Consider the following 26,826-nt stretch of genomic DNA (forward strand, 5'->3'; position numbering starts at 1 on the left):
TTGAATTCTTTGTTCCCTTACACAAAGGTACAGTAATCTATCCAGTGAAGGAGTCTGCCCTTTATTCCTACTTGAAGATCTAGGGCCTTAATCAACCTCTGATAGAGTATAGGGGTAAAGGCTTTCTGGCATTTTCAGAACCCACTGTCTAACCATCCATCTCTTTGAACTAAGGCAGAGTTCACCATTACAGAACTCTTAGAAGGTTCATGATACAAGCTCTCCTTTCTCCATAACCATGAAGTCTCTCAATTAAGTTAGTTTTTCCTTTGCATAAAGTCATTCATTTGTCTCATGACCATCTTCTCCAGTGTTTTACGAACCACAACTGTCAGTGAGACTTGCCTGCCGTTAGGCACAATTTCCTGATTTTTCTTAAAAACAATTATGACATTTGCCCTCTTCCACATCATTAGAATTACCCCTTCACCTAGTGTCCTACAGAACAGTAATTCTAAAGGCCAAACAAGTGTCTCTGCATGCTCCTTCTGTATATACACCAGATAAGGAATATATGGCAAAGAAATGCTTTATTAAATAAAGATTATAACTGAGGGCAATACACTTCCCAGATGCAATGTCAGTGATAAAAGAAAGAAGTGGAAACTATATAGACCCAGCAATTTCTATAGTTTAAAAGATTGGGGAAAGGAGTTCAGTAGTCATAAACATGGCTCTGTGGTGAAAAGTTCTGGGAAAATTTACAATGGAGCAGAAACATGGTCAATTCTAGCCTTAAATACAAAGGGAATGGTAAGAAAGATAAAATAATTGTTAATTAAAAGGTGTCAAACAGCAAAGGAGCTTCAGGCTGTGCAGTGAAGATACAGAAAGCATTCCAAACAGCCAGCATTTGTAAAAGTATACGAGAGCAAGGAATAGTACTCCGGGTTAAGAAAGGAGGAAAAAAAGATACTTTCATGAGAATGTTGTTGGCAAGGCAGGTGAAAATACAAACATTCTCAATAAATTCATCAGGAGTCAATTGTCAGCTACTATGCAGCTAATATGCCTATGAGATTCAGAGGGATGAATTGTTGGGATTATATAAGGATATGAGAAACTGCATATTACATCCAAAAGAGTTTTCACATTGGGAAACACTACAGCCCAGAACCAGTGAGATGGAATGGGAAGGAAGTTTTCAAAATCATTAAGATATTCACAGAAGACTTAAACATAATACTTAAAGGTCTTAACCCAAACATGAGTCATGGTCCTGATGAAATTTCAAAACATGTGCTGCAGATGTATGAATATATGTGAGACAAACCTCTTGAAACACCATTCAAGACATCACTGGACTGGGGCAGATTGCAGAGATTGGAAAATGGTGAACATCACACCTATCTATATGAAAGGATAACCAAAAAGAGGTACTGAAATATAAACCAGTCTCACTAACAAGTGTTGTCCATAAGGTACTAGAGAAGATAATCAGAAATCAAATGGATGACTTCTGCAGAGGAGTGATTACTTTAGTGAGAGATGGCATAGTTTTATGAAGAGGATATTGTGCTTAATAAACTTGTTAAAGTTCTATAAGAGAGTCAGATCTCAAAAAAGGGGAAAGCTGGGTGGTTTGACTGTATCTGCACTGCTAGAAAGTACTTGACACTGTATTGCATGGAAAATAACCAATGGAAAAATAACTAAACTGCTGTTGAAAATCTTGCTCTTGTCTGGAAGAAATTTCAAATTTGAAAGAAGGGAGAATCCTGAGCATTACAGACAGAAAGTGAAGGTTATTTGCCCAAAAACACTAGTGATGCATGTGAAGTTTGAAAATCTTTTTAAGTCTAAAACAACCTGGGACAGGCATAAGACCTGTAAAACTACACTATCAACATAAGATGCCAAATCTTTTTACAAAAATGGAAAATTTTTCAAACTTTTTACACTAAGGTCATGAAATGAGAATTATGATGATCCAGACACATCGACTGCAGATCTCTATTCTGTATCCCACACAAAAAGGAAACAAAATTAAATACTCACCTTAATCAACATTCTCAGCCATTTGTTTCTCTATGCCAAATATGTTTTCTAGGTGCACATATTTACTAAGAAACCATTGATTTAATGTATTCAGCTAAATGAACTAACACCTGGGAAAGGTGGGAGTGACTGACAGAGTCAATGCTTCTTGTAACTAATGTAATCAGATAAATTGATTTTATGAATACGGGCTTTCAGTGACAGGTAGTTAAGGATGTGAATTACTGCTATCATTTTATATCTGTGATGATTTCCATACGACAGGTTTTAAGACAGGTTTCTGGAGTTCACCAACACAAAAAACAAAATACATTATCCACACACTGACAAATTACAAAGGTTCTTCAATGTAAAAATTACATAAAAGTTGCTCAACATATAAACATCAGAGAAAAGTTTCCAAATACAAAATAGGAAGCCAGAATCTACACACAAAATACACGAATGCATAACCTGCCAATCCCAAATTGACAAGTTTCAACTATAATACACGCTAACTTGTACTTTTGAAAACTACAGTAGTCTTCAAGAGATAAAATACAAGGATGGGAACTTCAACAATCAAAGGGTACTAAGATTAAGAGTTAGGGGAAAAACCAGGAAAAACATATAACGTTTGACTACCTACCAATTCAATGATTCATTAGCCACAATGCAAAAAGCACAAATGAAGAATTAGTCTATGTTATCAAGACTAGACCCATTAATCAAATTTACACTCATTAATTACATCGAGAATTATAAAGCTTCTTGCATTTTGTTTGGCTAATAATCATAACTACATAGCTTATCTGCTTTGTAACATATCTATGGTTTAAATTTACAAAATCTTTAGAAATAAAAAATTTGAATTCTTAATTTTGAAGGAACATCAATGTCAAAAAACATGTAGTAAATCATAATCTGTATGTTCACTTCAAAACCAATTCCATTTCCATAAACAAAGATCAATCCTTGTGCAGTTGCTTAACACTCTTAGAGAAATTTCATCTTTAATGTGTTTCTAGCTAAGCATAAACACAAGATTACGGTTAGTCATAATACATGTATAAATTTTCAGAGAAAGTTCTAGTTTCTGATCATTATGCTGTATTCTTTCAAAATTCAAAATGAATCATTAATAAATATAATTTCAATATCTCTTTAGATTCATTTCAACTTTTTTCTTTAATACATAACTATGACTGTCCTTAGTGCTTCTGCTTCCACTTTACACACTTTTCAACACTAACAGTTAAGAACCTATAATGCACATACTGCAATGTATTTTCTCTACCATATGATTTTCAGTCACCTCTAATAATTTCTTTCTGCCATGAATGAATGGTAATGCATACCAACCCTCTTCAAGGATCAAGCACTTCTCAATATCAAACATCAAACATAAGCAATGCAGAAAATTAGAGAATTTCTCACAGGTAAGTATCAAAAGCCATTCTTTTACTTTACACCTCCAAGTCATGGCATTATGTTACATTATCTTTCGTCAATCACATGATCATTTGAAGTTTTGTATCTAAAATCCTTCAAAAGACCAAAATCAGGTAACTATGAATATATCCATAATGTCACTTCACCAAGATCTTTCACGGCATCTTATGTAAAGTCATCAGGCACAAAATGTTTTAATTGACCAATCTTATACATCTTATTGACTGGTATTTGCAAAATCAGTGAAAATTATAAAGCAGTACATCCTAAGATTTACTACTCCAAACATTTCTCTAACTCATCTACACTTATCTACCAGGCTAGTAAACATTTTTTCATTCAATCCTTGTACCTCCTTGTGACGTCTTCCAACACGTTTCACTTCTCTTTCATTCACTTTATCTAATATTTCTCCCTTCTATATCTCTCTTAAGTTCCTATATCCAATGCTCTGTCTGTCTATAATCTCCAACACTGAAGAAAAAACACTGCAAAACAATCTGCCTTAGAAACACATCAGAACTCCAGAATTGTCAAAATTGCAATAACTATCAAAATAAAAGATTCTCAAGATCACCATTGAGCATTGCTGAGTTAATGTTAGAATATTAAGTCAAGATTTAGATTCACATTCTTAGTGTGTCCAGCATCAGTGCTGATTACAGAACTTTGAAAAATAAGAATTACTCTACTTAGATGTTGCTTACAACCACAATCTTCTAGGTTATTAGCTACAAACCTGATTACGGAGTCAACAGTTGTAATAATTAAAACTCAAAATGGCACTACAGAAAGAAAAAAAAAAAAAACACTAGTCAACAACAAGCTCCATTGACTTATATCAAGATACTGTGCGTATTATATCAAGATACTGCGTGAGTTATGGGTCAAGAATATGAACTTTTAATCAACATGATTATTGTGTGGCTATAAGCAACTCAAGGGTGGGCCATTTTGAGACCTGCTTCTTCCCCAACACATGGAAGCTTTGGAACTCTCTACCTTCTCATGTCTTTCCAAATATTTATGACCTGGCACTTTCTCAAAAATTTGTAAGTACTTTGCATTGTCCTTTCTTTTTCCATTTCATAATTCTCTCTATATTTCAATTAAGGCCTGGCCTTGATGTGTACTTTTGTCCATGACTGAAGCCATCAAATTAAAAAATATAATATTTATACATTTTTATTATCATCATTATTATACTTTGTTGCTGTCTCCTGCGTTAGCGAGGTAGCGCAAGGAAACAGATGAAAGAATGGCCCAACCACCCACATACACACGTACATACATAAACCTCCATACATGCACGTATACATACCTATACATTTCAACATATACATATGTATATATATACATACACAGACATATACATATATACACATGTCCATAATTCATACTTGCTGCCTTTATTCATTCCTGTCGCCACCCCTCCACACATGAAATGACAACCCCCTCCCCCAGCATGCGTGCAAGGTAGCGCTAGGAAAAGACAACAAAGGCCACATTCATTCACACTCAGTCTCTAGCTGTCATGTAATGATGCACCAAAACCACAGCTCCCTTTCCACATCCAGGCCCCACAGAATTTTCCATGGTTTACCCCCAGACGCTTCACATATATATATATATATATATATATAAGTTTGAATGGAGAAAAAATGGAGGAAGTAAAGTGTTTTAGATATCTGGGAGTGGATCTGGCAGCGGATGGAACCATGGAAGCGGAAGTGAATCATAGGGTGGGGGAGGGGGCGAAAATCCTGGGAGCCTTGAAGAATATGTGGAAGTCGAGAACATTATCTCCGAAAGCAAAAATGGGTATGTTTGAAGGAATAGTGGTTCCAACAATGTTGTATGGTTGCGAGGTGTGGGCTATGGATAGAGTTGTGCGCAGGAGGGTGGATGTGCTGGAAATGAGATGTCTGAGGACAATGTGTTGTGTGAGGTGGTTTGATCGAGTAAGTAATGTAAGGGTAAGAGAGATGTGTGGAAATAAAAAGAGCGTGGTAGAGAGAGCAGAAGAGGGTGTTTTGAAATGGTTTGGGCACATGGAGAGAATGAGTGAGGAAAGATTGACCAAGAGAGGATATATGTGTCGGAGGTGGATAGAACAAGGAGAAGTGGGACACCAAATTGGAGGTGGAAAGATGGAGTGAAAAAGATTTTGAGTGATCGGGGCCTGAACATGCAGGAGGGTGAAAGGCAGGCAAGGAATAGAGTGAACTGGATCGATGTGGTATACCGGGGTTGACATGCTGTCAGTGGATTGAATCAGGGCATGTGAAGCGTCTGGGGTAAACCATGGAAGTTGTGTGGGGCCTGGATGTGTAAAGGGAGCTGTGGTTTTGGGCATTATTGCATGACAGCTAGAGACTGAGTGTGAACGAATGGGGCCTTTGTTGTCTTTTCCTAGCACTACCTCGCACACATGAGGGGGAAGGGGGATGGTATTCCATGTGTGGCGAGGTGGCGATGGGAATGAATAAAGGCAGACAGTGTGAATTGTGTGCATGGGTATATATGTATGTGTCTGTGTGTGTATACATATGTGTACATTGAGATGTATAGGTATGTATATTTGCGTGTGTGGACGTGTATGTATGTACATGTGTATGGGGTTGGGTTGGGCCATTTCTTTCGTCTGTTTCCTTGCGCTACCTCACTAACGCGGGAGACAGCGACAAAGCAAAATAATAATAATAATAATAATAATAATAATAATAATAATAATAATAATAATAATATATATATATATATATATATATATATATATATATATATATATATACATATATATATATATATATATATCCCTGGGGATAGGGGAGAAAGAATACTTCCCACGTATTCCCTGCGTGTCGTAGAAGGCGACTAAAAGGGGAGGGAGTGGGTGGCTGGAAATCCTCCCCTCTCGATTTTTTTTTAATTTTCCAAAAGAAGGAACAGAGAAGGGGGCCAGTTGAGGATTTTCCCTCTAAGGCCCAGTCCTCTGTTCTTAACGCTACCTCGCAAATGCGGGAAATGGCGAATAGTATGAAAAAAAAAAAAAAAATATATATATATATATATATATATATATATATATATCCCTGGGGATAGGGGAGAAAAAATACTTCCCATGTATTTCCTGCATGTCGCAGAAGGCGACTAAAAGGGGAGGGAGCGGGTGACTGGAAATCCTCCCTCTCTTTTTCTTTTTAATTTTCAAAAGAAGGAACAGAGAAGGGGGCCAGGTGAGGATATTCCCTCAAAGGCCCAGTCCTTTGTTCTTAATGCTACCTTGTTGACGCGGGAAATGGCAAATAGTATGAAAGGATACATACATATATTTTTTTTTCATACTATTCGCCATTTCCCGCATTAGCGAGGTAGCGTTAAGAACAGAGGACTGGGCCTTTGAGGGAATATCCTCACCTGGCCCCCTTCTCTGTTCCTTCTTTTGGGAAAAAAAAAAAAAAAATAGGTGTTTGCTTTGAAGAATGTATGTGAGAAATACTTAGAAAAGCAAATGGATTTGTATGTACATTTATGGATCTGGAGAAGGCATATGATAGAGTTGATAGAGATGCTCTGTGGAATGTATTAAGAATATATGGTGTGGGAGGCAAGTTGTTAGAAGCAGTGAAAAGTTTTAACCAAGGATGTATGTCATGTGTACATGTAGGAAGAACGGAAAGTGATTGGTTCTCAGTGAATGTAGGTTTGCGGCAGGGGTGTGTGATGTCTCCATGGTTCTTTAATTTGTTTATGGATGGGGTTGTTAGGGAGGTGAATGCAAGAGTTTTGGAAAGAGGGGCAAGTATGCAGTCTGTTGGGGATGAGAGAGCTTGGGAAGTGAGTCAGTTGTTGTTCGCTGATGATACAGCGCTGGTGGCTGATTCACGTGAGAAACTGCAGAAGCTGGTAACTGAGTTTGGTAAAGTGTGTGAAAGAAGAAAGTCAAGAGTAAATGTGAATAAGAGCAAGGTTATTAGGTACATTAGGGTTGAGGGTCAAGTCAATTGGGAGGTAAGTTTGAATGGAGAAAAACTGGAGGAAGTGAAGTGTTTTAGATATCTGGGAGTGGATCTGGCAGCGGATGGAACCATGGAAGCGGAAGTGAATCATAGGGTGGGGGAGGGGGCAAAAATTCTGGGAGCCTTGAAGAATGTGTGGAAGTCGAGAACATTATCTCGGAAAGCAAAAATGGGTATGTTTGAAGGAATAGTGGTTCCAACAATGTTGTATGGTTGCGAGGTGTGGGCTATGGATAGAGTTGTGCGCAGGAGGATGGATGTGCTGGAAATGAGATGTTTGAGGACAATGTGTGGTGTGAGGTGGTTTGATCGAGTAAGTAACGTAAGGGTAAGAGAGATGTGTGGAAATAAAAAGAGCGTGGTAGAGAGAGCAGAAGAGGGTGTTTTGAAATGGTTTGGGCACATGGAGAGAATGAGTGAGGAAAGATTGACCAAGAGGATATATGTGTCGGAGGTGGAGGGAACAAGGAGAAGTGGGAGACCAAATTGGAGGTGGAAAGATGGAGTGAAAAAGATTTTGAGTGATCGGGGCCTGAACATGCAGGAGGGTGAAAGGCAGGCAAGGAATAGAGTGAATTGGATCGATGTGGTATACCGGGGTTGACGTGCTGTCAGTGGATTGAATCAGGGCATGTGAAGCGTCTGGGGTAAACCATGGAAAGCTGTGTAGGTATGTATATTTGCGTGTGTGGACGTATGTATATATATGTGTATGGGGGTGGGTTGGGCCATTTCTTTCGTCTGTTTCCTTGTGCTACCTCGCAAACGCGGGAGACCGGCAAAAAAAAAAAAAAAAAAAAAAAATATATATATATATATATATATATATATATATATATATATATATATATATATATATATAAACTTTTCACTGCTTCTAACAACTTTCCTCCCACACCATATATTCTTAATACCTTCCACAGAGCATCTCTATCAACTCTATCATATGCCTTCTCCAGATCCATAAATGCTACATACAAATCCATTTGCTTTTCTAAGTATTTCTCACATACATTCTTCAAAGCAAACACCTGATCCACACATCCTCTACCACTTCTGAAACCACACTGCTCTTCCCCAATCTGATGCTCTGTACATGCCTTCACCCTCTCAATCAATACCCTCCCATATAATTTACCAGGAATACTCAACAAACTTATACCTCTGTAATTTGAGCCTTTGTACAATGGCACTATGCACGCATTCCGCCAATCCTCAGGCACCTCACCATGAGTCATACATACATTAAATAACCTTACCAACCAGTCAACAATACAGTCACCCCCTTTTTTAATAAATTCCACTGCAATACCATCCAAACCTGCTGCCTTGCCGGCTTTCATCTTCCGCAAAGCTTTCACTACCTCTTCTCTGTTTACCAAATCATTTTCCCTAACCCTCTCACTTTGCACACCACCTCGACCAAAACACCCTATATCTGCCACTCTGTCATCAAACACATTCAACAAACCTTCAAAATACTCACTTCATCTCCTTCTCACATCACCACTACTTGTTATCACCTCCCCATTTGCGCCCTTCACTGAAGTTCCCATTTGCTCCCTTGTCTTATCGAGGATGTAAGGCATGTGTACGTGTAGGAAGAGAGGAAAGTGATTGGTTCTCAGTGAATGTAGGTTTGCGGCAGGGGTGTGTGATGTCTCCATGGTTGTTTAATTTGTTTATGGATGGGGTTGTTAGGGAGGTAAATGCAAGAGTTTTGGAAAGAGGGGCAAGTATGAAGTCTGTTGGGGATGAGAGAGCTTGGGAAGTGAGTCAGTTGTTGTTCGCTGATGATACAGCGCTGGTGGCTGATTCATGTGAGAAACTGCAGAAGCTGGTGACTGAGTTTGGTAAAGTGTGTGAAAGAAGAAAGCTGCAAGTAAATGTGAATAAGAGCAAGGTTATTAGGTACAGTAGGGTTGAGGGTCAAGTCAATTGGGAGGTGAGTTTGAATGGAGAAAAACTGGAGGAAGTGAAGTGTTTTAGATATCTGGGAGTGGATCTGGCAGCAGATGGAACCATGGAAGCGGAAGTGGATCATAGGGTGGGGGAGGGGGCGAAAATTCTGGGGGCCTTGAAGAATGTGTGGAAGTCGAGAACATTATCTCGGAAAGCAAAAATGGGTATGTTTGAAGGAATAGTGGTTCCAACAATGTTGTATGGTTGCGAGGCGTGGGCTATGGATAGAGTTGTGCGCAGGAGGATGGATGTGCTGGAAATGAGATGTTTGAGGACAATGTGTGGTGTGAGGTGGTTTGATCGAGTGAGTAACGTAAGGGTAAGAGAGATGTGTGGAAATAAAAAGAGCGTGGTTGAGAGAGCAGAAGAGGGTGTTTTGAAGTGGTTTGGGCACATGGAGAGAATGAGTGAGGATAGATTGACCAAGAGGATATGTGTGTCGGAGGTGGAGGGAACGAGGAGAAGAGGGAGACCAAATTGGAGGTGGAAAGATGGAGTGAAAAAGATTTTGTGTGATCGGGGCCTGAACATGCAGGAGGGTGAAAGGAGGGCAAGGAATAGAGTGAATTGGAGCGATGTGGTATACCGGGGTTGACGTGCTGTCAGTGGATTGAATCAGGGCATGTGAAGCGTCTGGGGTAAACCATGGAAAGCTGTGTAGGTATGTATATTTGCGTGTGTGGACGTATGTATATACATGTGTATGGGGGGGGTTGGGCCATTTCTTTCGTCTGTTTCCTTGCACTACCTCGCAAACGCGGGAGATAGCGACAAAGTATAATAAATAAATAAAAAATAAACATATATATATATTTTTATCATACTTTGTGTGTGTGGACGTGTATGTATATACATGTGTATGTGGGCGGGTTGGGCCTTTCTTTCGTCTGTTTCCTTGTGCTACCTCGCTAACGCGGGAGACAGCGACAAAGCAAAATAAATAAATAAAATAAATAAAAAATCATACTTTGTCGCTGTCTCCAGTGTTAGCGAGGTAGCGCAAGGAAACAGATGAAAGAATGGCCCAACCCACCCACATACATATATAAACGCCCACACACGCACACATACATACCTATACATTTCAACGTATACATACATATACATACACAGACATATACACACGTAAATATTCATACATGCTGCCTTCATCCATTTCCTCCACCACCCAGCCATACATTACAAGGCACTCCCTCCCCCCGGGTGCACACGAGGAAGCGCTAGGAAAAGACAACAAAGGCCACATTCGTTCACACTCAGTCTCTAGCTATCATGTGTAATGCACTGAAACCACAGCTCCCTTTCCACAACCAGGCCTCACAAAACTCCATGGTTTACCCCAGATGCTTTACATGCCCTGGTTCAATCCACTAACAGCACCTCAATCCCGGCATACCACATTGTTCCAATTCACTCTATTCCTTGCACGCCTTTCACCCTCCCATATGTTCAGGCTCCGATCGCTCAAAGTCTTTTTTACTCCATCTTTCCACCTCCAATTTGGTCTCACACTTCTGCTTCTTCCCTCCCCCTCTTTGTTAATCTTTCCTCACTCATTCTCTCCATGTGACCAAACCATTTCAATACACACTCTTCTGCTCTCTATACCACGCTCTTTTTGATATCACACATCTCTCTCACTCTTTCATTACTTACTCGATCAAACACCTCACACCACATATTGCCCTCAAACATTTCAACACATCCACCCTCCTCTGCACAACTCTGTCTATAGCTCATGCCTCACAACCATATAACATTGCTGGAACTACTATTCCTTCAAACATACCCATTTTTCTCCCTGAGATAACGTTCTCGCCTTCCACACATTCTTCAACGTTCCAAAAACCTTCACCCCCTCCCCCACCCTGTGACTCACTTCCGCTTCCATGGTTCCATCTGCTGCTAAATCCACTCCCAGATATCTAAAACAGTTCACTTCCTCCAGTTTTTCTCCATTCAAACTTACCTCCCAATTTACTTGTTCCTCAACCCTACTGAACCTAATAACCTTGCTCTTATTCACATTTACTTGCAGCTTTCTTCTTTCACACACTTTACCAAACTCAGTGACCAGCTTCTGCAGTTTCTCACTTGAATCTACCAATAGCGCTGTATCATCAGCGAACAACTGACTCACTTCCCAAGCCCTCTCATCCACAACAGACTGCATACTTGCACCTCTCTCCAAAACCCTTGCATTCATCTCCCTAACAACCCCATCCATAAACAAATCAAACAACCAAAGAGACATAATGCATCCCTGCCGCAAACTGACATTCACTGGGAACCAATCACTTTCCTCTCTTCCTACTCATACACATGCCTTACATCCTTGATAAAAACTTCTCACTGCTTCTAGCAGCTTACCTCCCACACTATATATTCTTAATACCTTCCACAAAGCATCTCTATCAACTCTATCATATGCCTTCTCCAGATCCATAAATACTACACACAAATACATTTGTTTTTCTAAGTATTTCTCACATACATTCTTCAAAACAAACACCTGATCTACACATCCTCTATAACTTCTGAAACTACACTGCTCTTCCCCAATCTGATGCTCTGTACATGCCTTCACCCTCTCAATCAATATCCTCCAATATAATTTACCAGGAATACTCAACAAACTTATACCACTGTAATTTGAACACTCATCTTTATCCCTTTTGCCTTTGTACAATAGCACCATGCATGCGTTCTGCCATTCCTCTGGCACTTCACCATGAACCATACATACGCTGAATATCCTTACCAACCAGTCAACAACACAGTCACCCCCCTTTTTAAAAAATTCCACTGCAGTACCATCCAAACCCGCTGCCTTGCCAGCTTTCATCTTACGCAAAGCTTTCATTACCTCTTCTCTGTTTACCAAACCATTCTCCCTTACCCTCTCACTTTGTACATCATCTCGACCAAAACATCCTATATCTGCCACTCTATCATCTAACACATTCAACAAACCTTCAAACTACTCACTCCATCTCCTCTCTTTCACCTCTACTTGTTATTACCTCCCCATTAGCCCCCTACACCGATGTTCCCATTTGTTCTCTTGTCTTGTGCACTTTATTTACCTCCTTCCAAAACATTTTTTATTCTCCTTAAAATCTAATGATAATCTCTCACCCCAACTCTCATTTGCCCTCTTTTTCACCTCTTGCACCTTTCGCTTGACCTCCTGCCTCTTTCTTTTATACACCTCTCAGTCATTCGCACTACTTCCCTGCCAAAAAAAAAAAAAAAACCTCTCTCTTCTCTTTCACTAACAACCCTACTTCTTCATCCCATCACTCACTACCCTTTCTTATTTGCCCACCTCCCCTGCCTCTCACGCCACAAGCATCTTTTGCACAAGCCATCACTGCTTCCCTAAATATATCCCATTCCTTCCTCACTCCCCTTACCTCATTTGCTCTCACCCTTTTCCATTCTACACTCAATCTCTCCTGGTACTTCCTCACACAAGTCTCCTTCCTAAGCTCACTTCCTCTCACCACTCTCTTCACCTCAACATTCTTTCTTCCTTTCTGAAAACCTCTATAAATCTTCACCTTTGCCTCCACAAGATAATGATCAGACATCCCTCCAGTTGCCTATCTAGGTACATTAACATCCGAAAGTCTCTCTTTCATGCACCTATTAATTAACAAGTAATCCAATAACACTCTCTGGCCATCTCTCCCACTTACATCTGTAAACTTATGTATATCTCTTTTTAAACCAGGTATTCCCAATCACCAGTCCTTTTTCAGCACACAAATCTACAAACTCTTCACCAATTCCATTTACAACACTGAACACCCCAAGTACACCAATTATACCCTTAACTACCATATTACTCACTTTTGCATTCAAATCACCCATCACTATTACCCGGTCTCGTGCATCAAAGCTGCTAACACACTCACTCAGCTACTCCCAAAACACTTGCCTCTCATGATCTTTCTTCTCATGACCAGGTGCGTAAAGTGTGTGAAAGAAGAAAGTTAAGAGTAAATGTGAATAAGAGCAAGGTTATTAGGTACAGTAGGGTTGAGGGTCAATTCAATTGGGAGGTGAGTTTGAATGGAGAAAAACTGGAGGAAGTGAAGTGTTTTAGATATCTGGGAGTGGATCTGGCAGCGGATGGAACCATGGAAGCGGAAGTGGATCATAGGGTGGGGGAGGGGGCGAAAATTCTGGGGGCCTTGAAGAATGTGTGGAAGTCGAGAACATTATCTCGGAAAGCAAAAATGGGTATGTTTGAAGGAATAGTGGTTCCAACAATGTTGTATGGTTGCGAGGCGTGGGCTATGGATAGAGTTGTGCGCAGGAGGATGGATGTGCTGGAAATGAGATGTCTGAGGACAATGTGTGGTGTGAGGTGGTTTGATCGAGTGAGTAACGTAAGGGTAAGAGAGATGTGTGGAAATAAAAAGAGCGTGGTTGAGAGAGCAGAAGAGGGTGTTTTGAAGTGGTTTGGGCACATGGAGAGAATGAGTGAGGAAAGATTGACCAAGAGGATATATGTGTCGGAGGTGGAGGGAATGAGGAGAAGAGGGAGACCAAATTGGAGGTGGAAAGATGGAGTGAAAAAGATTTTGTGTGATCGGGGCCTGAACATGCAGGAGGGTGAAAGGAGGGCAAGGAATAGAGTGAATTGGAGCGATGTGGTATACCGGGGTTGACGTGCTGTCAGTGGATTGAATCAAGGCATGTGAAGCGTCTGGGGTAAACCATGGAAAGCTGTGTAGGTATGTATATTTGCGTGTGTGGACGTATGTATATACATGTGTATGGGGGGGGGTTGGGCCATTTCTTTCGTCTGTTTCCTTGCGCTACCTCGCAAACGCGGGAGACAGCGACAAAGTATAATAATAATAAAAAAAAAATATATATATATATAATTTATGGCCTTTGGGGGCCTCCAACTGGCCTTCAAGGCAAAGAGGCAGTAGCTTAAAGCCTTGTCCAGATTTTGAAGTCCCTCCATCCAATCCTGGGCTTTTAGTTGGCACAACATGAAGCTGTATTAACTCTGAACCTTTGAAGGTGGCTTTGTTGGCCTATATGGCCAGGCTTTTGTACCCTTGGATCCTCCCTTTAACCCTGTAGTACCTTCATTATGGTTTGCAAGCCTGAAAATGTCATTCAAGGCCAATGTGCAGAGGCCTAAAATGTGGTTCAGATTCTTAAGTACCTACACCCAAAATCTACAGCACCTTGGTGGTTGCAGAAGTGCAAAAGAGAGATAGAAAATGAAACAAAGACAATGTATACATATGTTAGATATATACAGATTAGAAAAAACATAATAATAATAATGAACAAATAAGCAAATAAAAATATCAAAAATAAATAATGAATAAAGAAATATATGTCAACACATATAAATTTCAGGTGTTACCAAGCTATGTCTGGCTATGGGTCATCAAGAGTTGAGAAGTCATCTTTGGTAAGGATGTATCATCATCAGTGGATTGAATGGAGCACGATCTTGTCAAGGACCCTCACACTTCACAGCAATTCATCATTAACCTGCTCCTGTGTGGAATGCAGCCTCAGAGCTGCATATGCCCCACAAAGGGGTCCTAGAGTTATAATATGATTATAACAAATAAAAAGCTCTTGGTGGTGTTACTGGACTCTGCCTTCTTGAGGTTATACTATACTGAAAAGTCACCTTTGGTGAGGTTGTATCATAAGGAGTACAGTCTCATCAAAGAACTTCTCACTCCAAAGGTCTCCATCATTTCCCTGTTACTGGAGGTAGTGCAGCCTTGGAGCTGTAGGGGCTCCTAGAAAAGGGGTCCTAAAGCAATCCCAGGACCCTTTTAAGAAAAGGGTTCTAGGCCAATTATAAACTATCTTATGCTTAGACTTTAGTAGATTGCCAAACCAAAACTTTCCTCTCAGAAACTTTACTCACATCTAATAACTTCCTTAATCATTCTGCAAAATCTTAAACTTGAGAGATGAAGGCATTTCATCAAACTCAAGAAAAACAATAAAAAGACAAACTGGTTAAAAGGCATGACCAACAAAGCATGCCCTCTGTGGGGAAACACCAATGAAATTTCCTGAGTGGGGGCATTAAAATCTTTATAACCCCCAATCTAGTCTTATGCCAACAGGCAAAACTGCCTTGCCAGGAAAAATCTATAGGTAGTGATCAGCTAAACTTTGGAACATAGCTGTAAATGATATATGTATGAAATTCATGCTAGCTGCAGATGACAACTTAAGATCTGGGTGGAAAGAATCACACCACTTAAAACAAAATCAAAATCCTCCCAAAATTCATTCAAACTTGTTTATCAAAACAGCACACGAAAGTGCTTACAAATCTTTATGTGTCTAATAAAATCTTAGCAGATAAAGATACGAGTTATTTTCATAAATTCTACAATAACTGATACCCACATTACTAAAGGAAAGGATGAAATAAATGAAACCCATGTTTCAGAGACCAAGATCAAAAAAATTATTAAATAAAACTTAATCAAACTTAGTTCTACTCACCTTTCTAATGTCTATGCTCCAACTGCATGCATGACAAAACAATCTTCCATAACATTTCAGTGACTTTATACCATAAAGTATGATTTTCTAAATCATATTAATTCTAAATCACAGATTTATGTATGATGAAAAATAATGAAAAAGAAAAATGTTTGGTAAAAATGTAACAAAAAATAATTCTACTCTGCTGATTTAGAAGTACAAAAGAAAAGAAAATTAGACTTGTGTATAAAACTGCAAGAGTACTAAAGAGAAACAGGTCTAAATGTGATGCCACAAGTCATACATTTTTCTTCCGATTCTTAACAGGTGAAAAGTCTGACCACTCTTACACAGTAAACAGTAAATGCACCATTTACTATTCATGCAGCTCTATGGCATGTGCAGACACAAAATGTCAAGTGTCACGAGACATGAATACTTCTCTGTGTATTAATATTACCCAGCACCGAGATTAAATACTGTACTGTTTCTCAGTCAATATGTGACTGTAATAACCCACCTTGTCCTGAATTTGAGCGGATGACATCAACTCCATGTTGTTGGGAGTTATAAGCAGGTCTGCCTCTCGACGGGTCTGGATAATACCGTGGATTTCCTCCACCACCATGGGGAGGTGTCATGGAGGTGTTGCCATCCGCTTTACCTGTGAACACATTAAGAGTTCTGCATAATATGAAGCAGAGAAGCACCTTAGCTTGAAGAGGGATGAATATTCTGCTTGCTTGCAAATGCACCAGTATCGAAGTTAAACCTTGATTGTTTACCAGGAATACCTGCTGAATAAGAGATGTTCTGCAACACAAGCAGTTAAGCTTCTGTCAAAGCACAAGTTAATAACAGTCAAAAACCTTCATCATTGTTGGAATGATTGCAGATTCTGTTGGCTTGGCAAGATGGTGATGGTACTGAGCCTGATGTTTGGTTCTGCGTCGGTATTTCCAAGGATTCTGGGAAGGGGCATGTCTGTTAAATACAGTACAGTATGTGCACTGGATTACAATTCATCTTTCAACAGTTCCTCTACACAACACTCAAAATATAATCTGGATGATGTTTAGCAAAATACATACACTTTTGTAACCATATTTTTCATTAAAAGCAATATTTACAACTAAATCTCATTACCTACTCAACAGAACTGTGCATGAGATACTGAACAATTCAATACTTTTAGTGTACAAGTTTACAGCATGATTTCATATCCACTGCATTACAGGATATTTTTGGAGTGCGACTATAAAGTCAAAAACATGTAGACACGCAGACAAGCAATGACAAATTAGGAACAAAGGTGTTTCACGGAAAATATAACTTTTAAAACTTTCCTTTGGAAACAAGAGCCAAAAATTTTTTCAAAGCCACTAAAAGCATCACCAGCAACATTTCTTGTCAGTATTGTGTAATTTCTTATATCAAGCTTTATAAATGTACCTCTGTTATAAATACAATGATATAAACGTATGTTGCTGCAGAGTCATACATTAAATATTGTTACTATTAATGCTGTTAGTGACCACTTTTTCCCTGCTCCTGGTCCTACAACTTCTACTTACTTTACTGGCCCTTCCTCTGTTTCTTCTCTCACTTACGTTACAGCTTCTGCCCATGCTTCACAATATTTTCACTTTATCTTGCCTTCTAGTTCTGCTAGCATATCTGTTGTGAATGTGTAAATGTTTTAAGGGATCTGCCTTAGTTTCTGTCTTTTTTTCCTTTAAAGTCTCCTATGTCTGTCCACAATTCCACTTCTTTTCCAGAGCTTTATTTTTCTGCACTGTCTTCTGTCTCTATCAAGATTTTCCAAATTCAGTAAATGATTTCACTTTTTCTTCAATTTTCTCCAGTCCACTTTTTCTTTCATTACATTCTAAATTACAGCAAAAGATACAAAACTGAACATAGCCTGAGCCACTTCTCAAAATATATGGCAGATGAATGCTACTGGAGATATAGCTGTCTTGCATAGCCTTCACTTAGTTTTTCAGTCCACATATATCCCAACATATACTGGATTTGTACAAACTGGGTAAGTAATGGAGACACATAGTACTGAAAGCTTACATAGTAATAGCTATCATAATAAATAAAACTTATCATAAAGTACCTTAAGGTCATAGTCATCAGTTTTAATGCTTGTCTCCAGAATAATAGAATTAATAAAGCTTCTCATAATTCTAGTACTTTTCTTCACAGTTTCACTAAATTTCCTTCAATTACAACTTGAGATAAATGCTGATGAGGTGGATCCAGATGAACAATGAATGGATGATATCATACAATGCCTTCATGGTGGAGCATTTTTAAAAGACTCACTGACGTTAAATCACTATAAAGTTAATAAAATACTAAATTAAGAAGTCATTGAAAGCATTTACTTCTTAACTTACCTATATCGGAAAACTGTCCATGGTGGTTCTGGGGCTGTTGCCCCTTTTTTGGGCAGCATAAGTTCTGACCCATCTTCAAATTTGTTCATGCACCTGTAAAACAAAAAAATACATATTACATATTATGAGAGCATACTATCATCACATGATTAAATATTAAAAAAAAATCATAAGTGAACAACATCAGTACAACTACGGTGAGGAAGTAGAGAGAATACAAAGTGACCACAGCACGGCTGGGAAAAGGAATGCGAGTTGTGGAGAAAGAAGGAGGGGAGGAGGTTGGTATGAAGGAAAGGAGGTGAAATGCATAAAGAGGGGAAGGTGCATAAGAATGACATTAGAAAATGAAAAGGGATAATGGATGAAGGGAGGCTGAAGAAAGGGAATGTGGGAAAGGAAGAGGGAAATAAGGAAGGATTTGTAGAGGAAGGATGGGGAGTGGAGAGGATCAAAAGGCAGTAGGTGGGTGGATGCATTAAAGGAAGACAAAATCATCTCATCAGTAATGTCATCAACACAGTCATATATTCATGGAATTGAGCATATAGGCTCAAATCCCAGTAGCAACAGTTGGTCCCCAGTCAATCCAGGTGTTTATCTTAACCTAAAGGTTGGTCGATAAATTGGGAATCTGGCTTATATGAAGAGTGCGATTGAAAAAGCAGAAGAGGGTGTGCTGAAATGGTTGGACACATGGAGAGAATAAGTAAGAAAAGGTTGACAAAGAAGATAAATGTGTCAGAAGTGGAAGGACAAGGAGAATGGGGATATCAAATCAGAGCTGAAAGGATGGAGTTAAAAAGATTTTGAGCAATTGGTGCCTGAACATGCAAGAGGGTGAAAGGTGTGCAAGGGATAGAGTGAACTGGAATGATGTGGTAAACTGAGGTCAACATGCTGTCAATAGACTGAACCAAGGCATCTGAAGCATCCAGTGTAAATCATGGAAAGTTCTGTGGGAAATGTTTGTGGACAGGGAACTGTGGCTTTGGTGCATTACACATGATAGGTAGAGAGTGGATGAGTGGATGTGGCCATTCTTTGACTGTTCCTGGCACAATAAAGCATGAAAAATATATATATATATATATATATATATATATATATATATATATATATATCCCTGGGGATAGGGGAGAAAGAATACTTCCCACGTATTCCCTGCGTGTCATAGAAGGCGACTAAAAGGGGAGGGAGCGGGGGGCTGGAAATCCTCCCCTCTTTTTTTTTTCAATTTCCAAAAGAAGGAACAGTGAAGGGGGCCAGGTGAGGATATTCCCTCAGAAGCCCAGTCCTCTGTTCTTAACACTACCTCGCTAACGCGGGAAATGGTGAATAGTATAAAAAAAAAAAAAAAAAAAAAAAAAAAATATATATATATATATATATATATATATATATATATATATATATCTTTCAAACTATTTGCCATTTCCCGCATTAGCGAGGTAGCGTTAAGAACAGAGGACTGGGCCCCTGAGGGAATACCCTCACCTGGCGCAATTCTCTGTTCCCTCTTTTGGGGGAAAAAAAAAAAAAAAAAAAAATATATATATATATATATATATATATATATATATATATATATATATATATATATGTATATATATATATATATATATATATATATATATATATATATATATATATATATATATACATATATATATATATATATATATATTTTTTTTTTTATACTTTGTCGCTGTCTCCCGCGTTTGGGGATAGGGGATTAAGAATACTTCCCACATATTCCCTGCGTGTCGTAGAAGGCGACTAAAAGGGGAGGGAGCGGGGGGTTGGAAATCCTCCCCTCTTTTTTTTTTAATTTTCCAAAAGAAGGAACAGAGAGGGCCGGGTGAGGATATTCCAAAAAAGGCCCAGTCCTCTGTTCCTAACGCTACCTCGCTCATGCAGGAAATGGCGAATAGTTTAAAAGAGACGAAGATATATATATATATATATATATATATATATATAGAGAGAGAGAGAGAGAGAGAGAGAGAGAGAGAGAGAGAGAGAGAGAGAGAGAGAGAGAGAGAGAGAGACTGAGTACAGAATGGAAAAAGGTGAGAACAATGGAAGTAAGGGGAGTGGGGGAGGAATGGGATGTATTTAGGGAATCAGTGATGGATTGCGCAAAAGATGCTTGTGGCATGAGAAGAGTGGGAGGTGGGTTGATTAGAAAGGGTAGTGAGTGGTGGGATGAAGTAAGAGTATTAGTGAAAGAGAAGAGAGAGGCATTTGGACGATTTTTGCAGGGAAAAAATGCAATTGAGTGGGAGATGTATAAAAGAAAGAGACAGGAGGTCAAGAGAAAGGTGCAAGAGGTGAAAAAAAGGGCAAATGAGAGTTGGGGTGAGAGAGTATCATTAAATTTTAGGGAGAATAAAAAGATGTTCTGGAAGGAGGTAAATAAAGTGCGTAAGACAAGGGAGCAAATGGGAACTTCAGTGAAAGGCGCAAATGGGGAGGTGATAACAAGTAGTGGTGATGTGAGAAGGAGATGGAGTGAGTATTTTGAAGGTTTGTTGAATGTGTTTGATGATAGAGTGGCAGATATAGGGTGTTTTGGTCGAGGTGGTGTGCAAAGTGAGAGGGTTAGGGAAAATGATTTGGTAAACAGAGAAGAGGTAATGAAAGCTTTGCGGAAGATGAAAGCCGGCAAGGCAGCAGGTTTGGATGGTATTGCAGTGGAATTTATTAAAAAAGGGGGTGACTGTATTGTTGACTGGTTGGTAAGGTTATTTAATGTATGTATGACTCATGGTGAGGTGCCTGAGGATTGGCGGAATGCGTGCATAGTGCCATTGTACAAAGGCTCAAATTACAGAGGTATAAGTTTGTTGAGTATTCCTGGTAAATTATATGGGAGGGTATTGATTGAGAGGGTGAAGGCATGTACAGAGCATCAGATTGGGGAAGAGCAGTGTGGTTTCAGAAGTGGTAGAGGATGTGTGGATCAGGTGTTTGCTTTGAAGAATGTATGTGAGAAATACTTAGAAAAGCAAATGGATTTGTATGTAGCATTTATGGATCTGGAGAAGGCATATGATAGAGTTGATAGAGATGCTCTGTGGAAGGTATTAAGAATATATGGTGTGGGAGGAAAGTTGTTAGAAGCAGTGAAAAGTTTTTATCGAGGATGTAAGGCATGTGTACGTGTAGGAAGAGAGGAAAGTGATTGGTTCTCAGTGAATGTAGGTTTGCGGCAGGGGTGTGTGATGTCTCCATGGTTGTTTAATTTGTTTATGGATGGGGTTGTTAGGGAGGTAAATGCAAGAGTTTTGGAAAGAGGGGCAAGTATGAAGTCTGTTGGGGATGAGAGAGCTTGGGAAGTGAGTCAGTTGTTGTTCGCTGATGATACAGCGCTGGTGGCTGATTCATGTGAGAAACTGCAGAAGCTGGTGACTGAGTTTGGTAAAGTGTGTGGAAGAAGAAAGTTAAGAGTAAATGTGAATAAGAGCAAGGTTATTAGGTACAGTAGGGTTGAGGGTCAAGTCAATTGGGAGGTGAGTTTGAATGGAGAAAAACTGGAGGAAGTGAAGTGTTTTAGATATCTGGGAGTGGATCTGGCAGCAGATGGAACCATGGAAGCGGAAGTGGATCATAGGGTGGGGGAGGGGGCGAAAATTCTGGGGGCCTTGAAGAATGTGTGGAAGTCGAGAACATTATCTCGGAAAGCAAAAATGGGTATGTTTGAAGGAATAGTGGTTCCAACAATGTTGTATGGTTGCGAGGCGTGGGCTATGGATAGAGTTGTGCGCAGGAGGATGGATGTGCTGGAAATGAGATGTTTGAGGACAATGTGTGGTGTGAGGTGGTTTGATCGAGTGAGTAACGTAAGGGTAAGAGAGATGTGTGGAAATAAAAAGAGCGTGGTTGAGAGAGCAGAAGAGGGTGTTTTGAAGTGGTTTGGGCACATGGAGAGAATGAGTGAGGAAAGATTGACCAAGAGGATATATGTGTCGGAGGTGGAGGGAACGAGGAGAAGAGGGAGACCAAATTGGAGGTGGAAAGATGGAGTGAAAAAGATTTTGTGTGATCGGGGCCTGAACATGCAGGAGGGTGAAAGGAGGGCAAGGAATAGAGTGAATTGGAGCGATGTGGTATATCGGGGTTGACGTGCTGTCAGTGGATTGAATCAAGGCATGTGAAGCGTCTGGGGTAAACCATGGAAAGCTGTGTAGGTATGTATATTTGCGTGTGTGGACGTATGTATATACATGTGTATGGGGTGGGGTTGGGCCATTTCTTTCGTCTGTTTCCTTGCGCTACCTCGCAAACGCGGGAGACAGCGACAAAGTATAATAAAATATAATAAAAATAATAATATATATATATATATTTATTTATTCATTTATTATACTTTGTCGCTGTCTCCCGCGTTTGCGAGGTAGCGCAAGGAAACAGACGAAAGAAATGGCCCAACCCCCCCCCCATACACATGTATATACATACGTCCACACACGCAAATATACATACCTACACAGCTTTCCATGGTTTACCCCAGACGCTTCACATGCCTTGATTCAATCCACTGACAGCACGTCAACCCCGGTATACCACATCGCTCCAACTCACCCTATTCCTTGCCCTCCTTTCACCCTCCTGCATGTTCAGGCCCCGATCACACAAAATCTTTTTCACTCCATCTTTCCACCTCCAATTTGGTCTCCCTCTTCTCCTCGTTCCCTCCACCTCCGACACATATATCCTCTTGGTCAATCTTTGGTCATCCATCCTTTAATTTCTTTCTTCCTTTCTAATCCTGCTATACTCATTCCTTGCATACTTGTACCTTGCATGAGCTGGCTGGCTGAAGCATCATGTATAGCTCCACCACTGCACACCTCAAAGCTCCCTCACTCTTTGACATCTTTAAACCATTCCTCCCTCTTCCTTAAGCTTCCCTCAGTATTTTGAAGCAAGAGATATACATGTTCCCACTTCACTGTAAATTTCACAGAACCTTTTAACACAATACCCTGGTTCCTGGCAATTGAACTCTATTTCACAATCTATGTTACTTTAGAAATTATGTTTTGTGCAGTTTCCATGATTCTATTACTCAAGTCCTGTCTCAACTCAGCTCTTTTAACTTCCTCATTTATCATATAATCAAACTCAATATTACAAAATAATTTTTTTCAGGAGTATCATTTATGATATTTTCAATACCTATGCTAGTATGTGTGAAGCTAAGATCTAGCTATGAGGGTGAATCAGCCTTATTCATCCCAGTATGTTTAGTAACATGGTGGTAGAGGACATTTTCCTGTACAAACTCTGAGAACTTGTGTCTATGATTCCTTCTCACCATAAGAATCCAAAATTTTGCCAGTCAATCTCTTCCTTACTGAAATCCCTCATTATCAATACTTCAGCTTCTTAGATCTAAGAATGCTTGCTCTACTGCTTCATATACCATCATTATAGCTCTTTCGTTGTTGTCACTGTATATCTGTAATGAATTGTTAAAATTCTTTTGAGGATTATATATAATCAACCCCACTGTGCACTTCTTTCAAACAGTTATCCTTCTCGATATAGGCCACCTAAGACTGTTTCCTGAAACTTAAAGGGATTTTTTATTAGGAGAGCAATTTTTTCTTCCCCTTCGTCCTCTCTTTCCCTCCTTACAACCATGGATCCCTCTGCACATAAAAGGTAAGATCTTATCTCATTAGTTTGCTTTTTTCCAAAACTCCAACATTATCAGGTGTTTTTCCTCTATACGATCCATAAATTCCAACTCATTATCATGTAATGCTAATTCATAAACATTTATATACAATGCTTTCAGTCTAACATCTCTATTTTCTAATATTCCTGACCTATCTGAAGCAATGATGGGGGTGGTCTCTCTTGCTTCATTTGGTGTTTTCTGTTAATTGCCTTCAAACTGTATTCCTTGCATTCTCTTTACCTCTCTTCCCTTCGTCTATTGTGCATGATTACTCTGCTGAACTCCACTTTTTACTACTTTTCTGAATTCCACTTTAAGTTTCTTTGCCTGTCTAGTACACCCTGGCAAACCAACCATAGCCATCATTGGTTGTCCATTCAATTGTTGATTATCAACATCAAACATTCTTCTGTTTATCACAGAGACTGCATCTGAGATTCTATTGCCTGCAGTAACCAATACAGAACCATTTCTGCTTTCTTTCCTGTTTATCAGGAGTATGTTCTTCATTCAGTCAAAAAATGATGAAATATGTACATCTGTACTAATCCTTCAAATTTATTTGCCACCTACCTTGCAGCTAAGTCTACCCAGTTTTGGTTCATCAGTGTTTATACCTTTGGTTTCCTCTGTAATCTCCCTTTTGTTTCTTAATAAACTCTGATCCTGTATGATCTGCACTTCTAAATTTTCATCTGCCAGGCCATAAATTTTGCAAAGTGTTATATCTCAAACAATACATACTATTCTACAACAGCTTCACTCAATGTCCTGGGCACCTGTTTTGAAATTTGTAGGTTCCAGTCCTACCACATCAATCAACACACTCTGAGTTTATTGCCCAGCCCCAAAAACTGCACTTCCCTCCATCCCATTTTCAATACTTTCTGTAATGTGTTATGGGCATTTCCTCTTGTCCAACAACTCCTAAGACATCAATAACAGCCTCCTCTGACTTCTCCTGATCTTTCATCATCCTACCTTCATTTCATTCCTTTGGTTACATGATTGATCAACCTCCTCTACTGATGCCAATCTGATCTCTTGATCATTCATTTTAATTTTCAGTTCCCTTAATTCCTCTCTCACATCATGACACCTCTCATGATCTTTAAATCTAATTCTCATGATCTTTAAATCTAATTCTGAGTTTCTTTTCTTGCATCTCTTATTCTGTTCATTTCTGATCCTGATTTTTCATTTCAAGGAACATGTCCAAAGTTTTGTTCTCTGGTGTTACATGTCTTATACCTTACTCTTGCTTTCTTTCCGTGGACCTTAATTTGCAATTCTTCTTTTTCTAAACCAATTTCGGATTAATAATAAATTCAAAAGATGAGGAAAAATAAACACCTTTAGTCAGTGCTGTCTGGACTGACTTGGATCAATTATTGTATTTTCTTTTATTTTCCTCTTATTCTATTGGTTCAGTCAGTCTACCAGTCTCAAGTGCTTCCCTAGAATAGTAACAGTGATATAATTAGCTGGTACACAAATAAGATTCATCACAAGAATATCTTTTGAATAAGAGTTACCAGTCATCCTGTTGTAACTATTTTATAACCTAAATTCTTACTTAAAGTGACATGTGTTCACATCAGTTCTTGGTCATCCCCCCCCCCCTCCTATGTCAGCCATTCACAATCTTTGTTGCTTGGATATTCTTTTAAATGCTCAGTAATTTAAAATGTTTTGCTGAAAGTGGCAACACTCTGGTCATTTGACTTGAAAATCTGTCTTCCCACTTCCACTAATCACTGAACACATTAGAAATTGTACAAGCAGACTTAACATCCTCTATTTATATAATTCAGAAGCACCTTCATACTCTCTCACTCCATCACTTGTACAAATATAACAGGCCTGCTGCATAGATGGCCCTCCCAAAATCTTAGGCAAGCTTCACTGAGTCCAGTGAGCACTGCTCTATACTTCTGCCTGTGTGAGAATATATGTAAACATGTAAGCAAGTGCATTACTAGACTCCTTCTGCATTTGGCTGCAAGAGAGAGAGAGAGAGAGAGAGAGAGAGAGAGAGAGAGAGAGAGAGAGAGAGAGAGAGAGACGCAAAAAAATGTTCGTTTTCTATATATTTTCAAAGTCAACACACAGCTAAAGTTTATTGTGGGTATAGGGATATGACATTCTCAGTGTGAAATCATTGTACATCTGGATGATGAAACTAGTTTTTCTAATGGTGAGTGTCTCAGGCTATCTATAGGGAAGGATGTTCTTTCTTTACTCTTCCTGGCTGCAACTTCATTTTGGTAATTTTGCTTCTGGGCACTGTATTTCTTCCATCTGTGCTTCAAGATGGTTAGCTCTTACCTTTCTTAGAATGTGCAAATTCTCACCTGGACACAAGAAAATGTTGATACACATGAGATTTCTAGGTGCACTGGAGCTCAGAATGCATGATCAGGTGACTGCTTGCCAGTGCTCCAGGCCTCCCAGACAATGTCATCCCACCATCAAAACCTATCTCTGGTTGCCCAAGGAAGACTTCTATATCTACAGATACCCTCTTAAGATGAGCAGTTTTGAAGCACCTCTGCAGTGCAGCCACTGAACTCAAGAAGTCATAGTACATGTAGTCGCTCAGAAAATGTTTCTAACAATGAGAGCACCAGCTATCTACCTCAGTGTGACTCAAGCTATGTTTAGGGGAGGATGTTTTTTCTTTACTCTTCCTACTGTCACTTAATTTTGGGAATTCTGATTCCTGGCACTGTATTTAATCCACCTGTGCTTCAATGGTTGGCTCTTATCTTTCTAAGGAGGAGGAAGCCCAAATTCTCACCAGTAAGCAAGAAAATGTGGG

The 26,826-nt window shown here is 39.4% G+C and overlaps 1 protein-coding gene across 24 annotated transcripts in view; it reads right to left on the reverse strand.

The window, feature by feature from the left end:
- LOC139751182 (tyrosine-protein kinase Src64B-like) overlaps window positions 1–26,826 on the reverse strand; it is a 230,376-nt gene that overhangs the window by 67,804 nt on the left and 135,746 nt on the right. For 10 of the 24 annotated variants that reach the window (XM_071666317.1, XM_071666313.1, XM_071666324.1 and 7 more), the window contains 2 exons: window positions 18,314–18,406; window positions 16,426–16,569 (listed from right to left, as the gene is read on the reverse strand). In XM_071666317.1, the coding sequence (XP_071522418.1) occupies window positions 16,426–16,569; window positions 18,314–18,386 (217 nt within the window). In that variant the 5' untranslated portion in view covers window positions 18,387–18,406. Of the gene's footprint in view, window positions 1–16,425; window positions 16,570–16,774; window positions 16,874–18,313; window positions 18,407–26,826 lie in introns of all 24 variants that reach the window. The other 14 variants (XM_071666331.1, XM_071666334.1, XM_071666330.1 and 11 more) reach the window with 2 other exon arrangements.

This window comes from Panulirus ornatus, chromosome 11 (assembly GCF_036320965.1).
Source record: "Panulirus ornatus isolate Po-2019 chromosome 11, ASM3632096v1, whole genome shotgun sequence".
NCBI lineage: Eukaryota > Metazoa > Arthropoda > Malacostraca > Decapoda > Palinuridae > Panulirus > Panulirus ornatus.